The sequence below is a fragment of the Coregonus clupeaformis genome, chromosome 13 (assembly GCF_020615455.1).
Source record: "Coregonus clupeaformis isolate EN_2021a chromosome 13, ASM2061545v1, whole genome shotgun sequence".
Lineage (NCBI taxonomy): Eukaryota > Metazoa > Chordata > Actinopteri > Salmoniformes > Salmonidae > Coregonus > Coregonus clupeaformis.
In genome coordinates this window covers 44,273,153-44,283,187 of record NC_059204.1, presented here as the reverse complement: position 1 = coordinate 44,283,187, position 10,035 = coordinate 44,273,153, and the positions used below count along the sequence as shown (strand labels likewise).

The window sequence follows — 10,035 nt, the reverse complement described above, 5'->3', positions numbered from 1 at the left end:
TTCGTTGGTTACCTTCAGACGGGTCCCGTGAACGAAATGGAGAAGACCATCACGTTCGTGAGAACTCCCTGTTCCCATTAGTTTGTAGCCAAAACGGTTCGGATGCTACCAAACAGAAGTTGGCACATCGACGGTTCTGAGTTCAGACGAGTCTCCTGACACTTGTTGGGGTCGTAGAGAGTGAGTCTACCCTTTCCATGGAGTGGTAATAGTTTCTAGTTCAAACCGTTCGGACGCTACAGACGTTTTCGTGGGAGGACCAATTTTTATTTGTTTGAATGTTACCACACACCAGCATGGAATTGTTTATTAGTCAGAAATAGCTGAAAAGTTATTCCTCTTCATGATGACGAGCCAAACAGCCTTGTGTCCACTTGGCCGCCTGAGCCATTGAGCAAATTAAAAATAGGGGGTGCACATCCACGTTTTTTTAAAACCAGAAATGTATCATAATCTATTGGGGAAATGATCAATTTTTACCTATGTTTTCAGCTAGTCTAAAAAATAAAATAAAAACAGTAAAAAAATTAAAAACAGTAAAAAAATATATATAATTTATGTAATCCATTTTAGTAACCTAACAAAATGTGGAAAAAGTAGAGGGGTCTGAATACTTTCCGAATGCACTGTATATTGGGTCCTTGGACCATAATGAGTATTGGTAGGCTCCTTAAGAGTAAATATCGGGCTACAGGCGAGGCATTGAAAGAAATCATGTCAAAGGATGTTCTGCCCTCACAGGCCCCTGAGCCTGTGTAGGGATGTGACTTGAATTGGAATGTGACTGAAGGAGTGGGATGTTATTTTTGTGTGTGTGCGTTTATTTTTGTATTTTGTATGATGTCGGTTTTTCCCCGTTTCCTACAATGGATATTTTCTTTATAGTTTACCACCCGTATAGTTGGTGGCGGCATGGGGCGAAGGCCTCAGTGGGGAAGACGTTGGAAAAGGAAATAAGGAAGAAAGTGGAGCATATTATGAATAAACATGTGGGAGATTGCACAGGCCTTCTGAAAGATCTGGTGAAGGAGAAGATTATGGACAAGAAAAAAAGGAGAGACATGGAATATTTTTTGAGTGAAAATGGAATGGAGGATCGCACAGAACTTTTGGAAGAGCTTGAGGAGGAAATGGGACAGGACGAGAGTGAAGGTGAATTAAATGTGGTGGCAGGTGCAGTGATGACTGCTGAGAAGAAGATGAGTGTAGAGTGAAGTAGTGAGAGTTTATGTTCTGAAAATATTACGGTGTTTTAGGTGTCAAGGTTATGGGCATATTGCAGTAGTGTGTAGGAGGGAGATGCCTAGATGTGAGACGTGCAGGAGGGCATTAGACGAAGGAATGTGTGGTATCGTGGAGAAAGTTGTGTGTGTTAGTTGTGGAAGTGATCATGGGGCTGGAGATCGGAGTTGTCCGGTGAGAGAAAGACAAATTGAGGTTGCCAGGGTTAGAGTAGTACAGAAAGTGTCGTATGCCGAAGCAGTGAAGAGAGTGGTAGAGAAAGATGGGTACAGGGTGAGGGATCCTGAGAGGATTCCTGTGAGTAGGCAGAGATCAAGCGAGAGTGATGGGAAGAATATGTGCTTCAGTAAGGTGGGCTTTTTAGCTTTTATAGCCATGGTTGTTAATTGTACTGCATAAATTAATCTAAAGTCACAGAAAATAGAGGTTGTAGTGGCAACAGCAGATAAGTATTTGGGGTTGCGAGGATTTACTGCAGAACAGCTGCAGGGAGTGTTGAGTGGTAGTGATATGTCCTCTCAGACCGTTGGTCTGGAGTAGGACTAGGTAGGGTTAAATAGTGGAATGGGTGGTGTTTTTTTTTTTTATAGAGGGTTAATAGGTGGTAGGGTCATTTTTCATTTTCCCCAGTTTTGTTTTATTGCATCTAAGAATATAATGTAGGTAGGCTCTGGCTGTAAGGTGAATGCACCAATTTGTAAGTCGCTCTGGATAAGAGCGTCTGCTAAATGACGGAAATGAAATGTAAATGTGAATGGCCTCACACACCAGTACAGTAGGTGGCAGTGTATGCACTTAAAAGTTGGATGTGATCCGCCAACTAAATCCCAAAGAAGAAGAAGGCGGCGGCATGCACTTCTAACGCTTGTTTGGGGACCACCATAATACCATAGAAGAAGACGGTTTCTGAGCGACAGCCTTAAGTGTTTGCAGCGGCACACCCTCGCCACAGATAGAATAATGAGACAGATATTTCACTGAATGTTTAAATGTGAAAGGCCGCTGCGAGAAGATGGAACGCAATTCTGCACATTTTCTCATCGCTGAATCATTTGATCTCAATACAGTTTTATGTTCCCAAAACTAGAATATATTATGAACAGAGCGGACTAAGGTTTGTAGACTTCACCCTTTGCAAAAGTTTTTAGAAGGAGTGCAAAGGCGAATTTAGTTATTGCACACGCACACTATGCCGATGATGCTAGAACACGCCAATAGGATCTCGCTAGCTCGTGCTTGGCTCTGCCCCCCTCTTTGCTTGTTCTGCCCACTATGGCTCAGTTGTTCCTATTGGAAATGACAGGCTGTGGTATATCTTTGGTTTAGTTATAAAAAAATCTTTGCCCTCCCTGCCACCACACACCTTTTATGTAGATTACAACGTCATCACTTGACTTCAGCAGCACAGATTCGACGGACCAGACTGCAGTGCAGAGCGAAGGCGATTCAAAAGGAAGGAACGTTAGTTGAACACAAACTGAAAGTTAAGTTATTGCTATTATTAATTTGTTTTTTTTATGGAAATGTCCCATTACAAACAACTCGTCGTATGTGGATGTATGCAAGACCAAGTTAACTTTCTAGACGGCATAGCTAGCTAACAGCAACACAGAATTTGGGAGCTTAACGCGTTAGCTAGCCAACAGTACCTACATTACGTTAGACTAGCCAGTGTAGTGTACAAATAACCTCTTAATTTCAACTACACCGTTTTGTTTATTTAGCTAGATGTTAACTAACAAGCTAGGTGGACTTGTGTTTGGGGAGACTTGTCTAGCTATATCGTTCAAAGATGGCTAGCTAACGTTTGTGATATATCTGGCCAATGTTAACTAGCTAACGTGAACAACTTTAGCTAGCTAGTCGATGTTGTTTGGCACATTGCGTTTTGTCATAACGTTATCCCACATTTCCCCCACTTGTTAGACTCCACTGCTAGCTACTTTTTATAGCCACTGTTACAACTAAGTTACAGTCACATTGTTCTGAAAAACCCATATAGCTAGCAAGCAACTACTTCCTAACATGTTGTGCCTATTTAAAATGGCCGCATAGGTCAATTTCTTTGAGGGTATAGTTCGTAGCAAAGACAGTAGAGTATGAACATAGGCAGAAACTGCTTCTCCAGTAAAAATTCCCGATCACGCTTGTAGGGGTCATGGCGACGTTGGCTGGCTAAGCGCATGCGCAAAATGCGTAATTGTTCTAACGGCCGTCAAAATCAAAAGCTTTACAACTAGAAAATTATTAACTAAGGAAGAATTTTTAACTTCTCTCATTGACTTTTCAAACCCTGGTCTGCTTCGCGAGCGTTCCTGGAAGTCTTGCGATGTTGCGTCTCTGGGTTCAAAAACTTTGTTGGTACTAACTAAATCTGAGTGTAAATTGGTTAACGTTAGCTACCTGTAGTTTCGCCAAGTCCGCTAGCTAGCTAGGCATTATTGTTTGCAACTCACTATCACTTCTGTCAATGCAAGTACGTTTCTTTTCTACAGATTATTCAGTGTATGCCAAAGATGGTCAGACCTCACTCCGGACCTCCTCGGTTCAAGCCCAGGTATTTGCAGAATTTGAGTTAAATTGCAACAAACAAGGCAGTTTAGACTAATAGTAAACTAACTGGCATTGTCAATTATTTGGTTTTAAGTAAATCTATTTTAAGTGTAGACATGGCTAATGATAAAATAACATTAATTGTGTGGATGGATTCTAAAATACTGTTTTGTTATTCAACAGGCCCTACTCGGATGGCTACAACAACATGCCACATGAAGAGCATTACAGCCCCCACCCCAGGAGTCAGAGAGGATTCCGGGGCCACCCAGGAAAAGCCCCTCCAAGCTGGAGAGATTCCAGAGGCAGAGGACGCGCTCACTTTGCCAAAAGGCCCACACTGGTGGGAGAACGGCGGGAGCAACAATTCACTCAGTGGAGGTCCCAAAACCAGGATTCCTTCAACACATACCCCTCTCAATCGGAGCCCCATCATGGCCACAGGAGGCCATCCCCATCCAGGCCAAACCGCCCCCCCCAAGCCAAGCATAGGTCCTCCCCACACAGTCCTGCACAGGGGCAACAGGGCCAGAGGGGAGCACCTATCCATGGACAACACCCAGGTCACAGATCACCGTCACCACACCATTACCATAGCCAACCCCCTGACAGGAGGCTGCCACCCTCACCATCCCCCCACAGTTCCTTCAGGGGCCCCCACAAGCGCCCAGATCCTTCCCACGAAGAGGACAGGAGCTGGGGTGCCCGGCCGCATCATAGCCCCAGGGAGAGGCTGTTTGAGCGCCCAGGTCGTGGGGGGAAGCGCTGGAATGGGCCAGGGTCCTTTCCCCACCAACACAATAGTGAACGTGGGCCTTCTGGCACCACGCAGAGAAAGCCACGGGAGTTTCATGGCAGACGTCCATATCCAGAGAGGTACAGGAGTGAAGATGCAGTATGGGCTGGGTAAAATAAATGGAGAGAGTGTAAACTCACGTAGTCCTCTGCACCACAGAGGTCAAAATTATCGTTCAGTGTTACAATGCTGATAAACTGTAAAATGCAGGGATCTGATGTTAATGCACTGGTCACCTGCCACTGGAAAGAGTGTATATGCTCACTGAAGGTTTTACTCTCCTACCTGTATCATGGCATTATAGTGAAGGGGCAGCATAAAGAAACGCTAAACCTCCGTTTCCTGCTTCACACGATAATGGATCTTCCAATGTAATCATTTGTTGTATTGTTTGTGATGGATGTGCAGGTGGTCTGCTGAGCGAGATCCCAGGCAGCAGCATGGAGTGGTGGGAAGGGAGAGGGAGGGCAGCGGACGCCACAGCGTTGAGTGGGCACAGGAAGGCAGCCCTCACTACCCTCCCCACAGATCCCCTGCATGGAAAGGAGGTCCGTCGTCTTCCTCTTTCTACCAGAACAGCCCGCAGGAAAGGCCAAGTGGACCACCACACAAGCGGAATTTCCAGGAGCGCAGGATGCCTCCTACAGGCCCTGGTCTGGAGCATGGTCATCCAAAGTTCCCTCGGAGAGAGATCCCACAATACTTCTCTAGGGCATTTGGCGGCCGTCCCTTGTCTCTCAGGGACAAGAGTCGCTTGCTGAAGGGGCGTAAAATTAGAGCAGAGTCGGTGATGAGGCTCAAAGCACCTCCACCTCGACCCAGAGGAGCAGATATCAAGAACCAGGAAGAGGAAGGTCCGCATACGTCCAGAGGAAATGCACGATCCAAGTTTGCTCTTCGGAAGGAGCGTTTCCAAGCAAAGGCTGGCCCATTGAGGAAGAGGCCTATACCTCATCAGTCACCAGCCAATTCAACCAAGTCTTCCAGGGACTCTGAGTCACACAAGGAACATTTGGACTCTCACCGCGCCTTGAGCACACACAGGTACAGTATCTTCCTTCTCACTCTGGGAGCTGGGGCGTGATGGTGTTTAGAAGATATCTGAATATGAAGGGAATGCCAACTTACAGCCATTTTCCCGTGATGGAGATGTCCTGAATCCGTAAAGTTTTGAAATCAAATATCCAAAGTCCTCTGGGGTTGCACTTTCAAGTGTGCTTGCAGTGAACAGAATAATTCACAAGTGTATTTTTTCTGGGTGCCAGTCATTTGAAGTTGAATTAATATCAGCCTCTTCAATAATGTCAGATGTGATTGAAAGATACTAGAAAAGCCATATCCATATGTGTGATGGGAGGCCTGTTCCTCTGATGCTATTGGGGTCTGAAGCTAGAGTGGTGCTCTCCGTCTCTGACCAAGTGGAAAAGATGAAGAGACATGCTCACGCAACAAACCCCCCTGACAGAACAGGAGTTCATCCATGAAGAGGATCGAAGAGGACCGCGGACAAGACACTTAAATCAGCTGAAATGCCACAGTCGTTGCACACCAACATCCATGACTCGTAGGAAAGGAGGAGCTTTTCTTATCCTGGATGAGCAGTGACCTATATAGGAGACGGCTCTGAAATGGACAGCTGTCATACTGATTCAGGTAACACGATCTGCCAGTTGACAAAGGGATATTTGGCCTTCCTGAGGATGAAGTCAGTGAGCAATAACATTCAAATGGCATTGGAATATGCAGCAGCTTCCATGAAGATGACGTCCAGAGGACTTTTGAAGATAGTACACTACCACTGACAACAGGAGGCAGAAGCTCCGAGGCTATACAGCATCAAGAGGAGAGGACACTGCCACTGAAGAATCTCCATATCAATATTTACTCGATAGTCCCAAGATGAACCCAGCCAGGTTATTGTGTGCTGCTGTTCCTGAACTGTTGGCCCCTTTTTATGCTCTGGTAATACATAGATGCATACAATACTACTTGTATTTCTTAGACACAGAATGCAGCTGACTCAATATTTAAAAAGTGATTTACAATCATTACTCATTAAATGTACAATAGACCTACAAGAAACAAAGAAATGAAGCGATAAAGGACCACACCTATGTACATTAACATCACAATTAACCTTATCTGGCTAAGCCAGTGAACAGTGGACTTTTTCTGCATGTAAGAATACATAACATCTGCATCTATGCAGAACATATGCAGTGAAAAACAGTTTTGTACACAACAGTGGATCTCATCTCTATACAGCAATTTTTGCAGAGGATGGTGGCCTTACAACTACAACAATTGGATGTCGACACGTAAACAATGGAATCCATTCCTACAAAGTGCAAGATTCTTCACAACGTGCTCTGTAGATTGCTTGTTTATTCAAGTGTACTGCTGAGTTTTGACTGAAGATCTACAAGTTGAAGACGGACGAGCTCGTGTTGAATTCATCACACTACTTGTACCATATAGGAGAGCAAGATCACAATAACATACCCTTTGAAATTGAATGTCCAATGATTGCAGAGGAGTTGCGATTTGGAAAGAGACTGAACTTAACGAAGAGCAGTAAGGATGAACTGATGATCACCAATCTTAAATGGATGGCCCATTTCACTGAACAAATTAGATACTTTAATCTCCCTTCCTCATAATTATTTAAATAGTAATGAACTGGAGAGGATTGACAGCCTTCGAGTCTTAACTTCAAGTAAAAATGTGGACCGCAAGAGACTAGTTCATCAAAGCTATCAGCATCACTTGTCCATTTCATACATGTCCGTTTTCACACAGTGAAGGGTTCAGTGAAAAACAGCGTTAAGAAACCATGGACATTACATGCTCTTTGTAAGTACCTGAGTGATGATCAGCTTTTATTATGACCTTTATTCCACATTCCACTTTCATGAGTGATTTATATATGAATCTGTAGCCGCCTGCTTTTTATAACTCCCTTCATCCGCCATGTAACTTTGTCATTCCATGTCCCCCAACATCTGTTCTACAGAATGACACCATTTCAACTTTTCAGGGCATTATTTAGACGGATGGAATTTTCCCTTACAGGGCAACATCTAACGATGATGCTGCCAGTAGTAATGTTCTGCTTGACTGCCTACCAAACCTCCCGAGTGGCGCAGCGGTCTAAGACACTTTATCTCAGTGCTTGAGGCGTCACTACAGACCCCATGGTTCGATTCCAGGCTGTATCACAACCGGCCGTGATTGGGAGTCCCATAGGGCGGCGCACAATTGGCCCAGCGTCGTCCGGGTTTGGCCGGTGTAGGCCGTCATTGTAAATAAGAATTTGTTCTTAACTGACTTGCCTAGTTAAATAAAGATAAAATAAATAAATAAAAACCTGGCCTCACAGGCTTTACTGAATAGGATGCTAATCTCTTGTCATCCTCTACGTCGGCTGGTCTCTCTCCAGCTCTTCCTCTATAGACCGACGGTTGGCTCGTGACCTAGTCGTTGTGTCCCAGTGGCAAGCGCCTGGGATAAACTCCAGCTCAAGGGACAGTCCCCCAAGGGATAGAAGTAGAACACCAAATAACAAAACAGGTAAGTGAACTGTGACATTTTTGTTTAGTCTCATTTTGTCTGTTGGCTAACAGTTTGTTTGATACCCCTCTACAGGAATGTGACGTCTCTTGGCGAATTAAGATAATTCATTAATCAATGTGAGAATGAGACTTCTCTTACTCACTCTCACCTCACTTTTCAGAGCCCTATTACAATTCAGATGAACAACTTACGCTGAATGAACGCTTCTCTAAAATTCATGACTCCAGTCCCTCCCCTTCTCCAAGAGACTGGAGATATGCAGAAAGGTAATCCGCCAATTTAAATATAAGAAACTGGTTGAGGATTACTGTAAAAGAGTTGATGTAAAGTTAATATATTGTTATGAATGTATTACATGGAATATAACTGGAACTATTTTATTGGTGTAAAATCTTTGAGGAGCCCTGTGGTTGTGGGTTACATGGTATGATGCATCACACAATGGATGTGGCTTCACACAGCAATAACTGTAGTTTCAGTCAGGATTATTTAGCCAGATAATTCACTTTGTCTTGTTTCATATTTTAGGCAAACGGACATGCCACAGGAGAACCACACACCTGAAAGACCCTTCAGGAAACCAGGACCACCACAGGTGAGGAGCACTTCCTGATTTTGACTGGGTTCATAGAAAGCTGAATGTTCATAGCTTTAGTGTTGGGTGTGGTAACATGTTTACTGTAATGAGAGTAAGCTGTCAAAGGATGCCATACGTTGAATGTTGCCTCCCATAATTTTGGAAACCTCAGTGAGCAACTCCATTCCACCATATATGAACATGCTATACTCTTATGTCCCACAGAGACCCAGCTTCCGTCCCAGCAGCCCAAATCATAAACCAGGTCCTCCTCCCCAGAGAAAGCCAGGCCCTGAACTGCCCGGTCCCTTTAGGAAGCCACTCATGGTATGAAGCCTTTTTGAACAGCTCCTCTTATAACTTATGGTCAGTATGACTTATTTTAGCCCACTGACTGTGTTGTGGGCCTCCTTGGCCTTTTGGAAATGTAGGTAGTGATGTCAGGTGGATGAAGCTGTATGTCACTGAAAGACTGCATTTCTGACTGTAGTCTTGCTGAAATAATTTTTTCCTCCTTTGTAGGGAGGCTTTGTGCCAAGTCCCTTCTCTCAGAGGCAAGTGTTCAGGAAAAGCCAGAGCATCCTGTCAAAATACCGCAACATGCCGACGATGCGTCAACGCGTACCTCCTAACAGAGGGTCTAATTACCGCCGCTGGTGACTGACTGCACAAATCAGGGTTACACGCCCTCCCCCCTGGCCTTGTGCTTTGGGTTGCTTCTTTCTCTTGGAGATGGTCCCCTGATAGAACTCTCCCTGTGCCAACAGGAGTCCATCAGAAAAAGCCAGATACACTAAATGTTTATTTTTATTACATAATGTTTTAAATATATACAATAGGCAATCAGTTTCTATTCTTCCTGACCGTAGTTATTATGGACATTGTATTGTGATTTCACATCTGTGTTACAGCTCTCATCACATATAGTTTCCAGCACCCCTTTATCCCAAATGCTTAGAGTTTTGTATTGTTTTTACTGTAAAGTAGACTAAAAGAGTATTCCACAGGGGCTGTTGAACATGATGCTCTGTGTCAAATGTGTGTGTGATCAAGTTTTTATGATTCTCAACCTGTAAAAACTACAGATGCCCCCTGCATGTCCTGCTCATTTGAACATTTGTTTTAAGCTATTTCAAATAAATGGCTGGACATGCCTTGTGTGGAGTTTTCTGTGTTGTGCTAAAGGAGGCAGCACAGAAGAGGCTCTCTATGGGATGTACCTTCTGAGGGACTGGGGAGATCTAGTTAGCCTTTCACATTGACTGATATTCCTTTTGAACTGAAGTCACCCATT

The 10,035-nt window shown here is 44.2% G+C and overlaps 1 protein-coding gene across 1 annotated transcript; it reads left to right on the top strand.

Moving 5' to 3' along the window:
- The first annotated feature begins 2,539 nt into the window (after positions 1 to 2,539).
- Positions 2,540 to 9,895, top strand: LOC121579555 (serine/arginine repetitive matrix protein 1). The gene is made up of 9 exons (XM_041894253.2): positions 2,540 to 2,726; positions 3,738 to 3,799; positions 3,979 to 4,671; positions 5,000 to 5,635; positions 8,031 to 8,161; positions 8,325 to 8,430; positions 8,693 to 8,759; positions 8,967 to 9,068; positions 9,264 to 9,895. Exons 2-9 carry the CDS (start codon positions 3,750 to 3,752, stop codon positions 9,399 to 9,401), a joined length of 1,923 nt encoding a protein of 640 aa, XP_041750187.2. The 5' UTR covers positions 2,540 to 2,726; positions 3,738 to 3,749; the 3' UTR covers positions 9,402 to 9,895.
- The last annotated feature ends 140 nt before the right edge of the window (positions 9,896 to 10,035 follow it).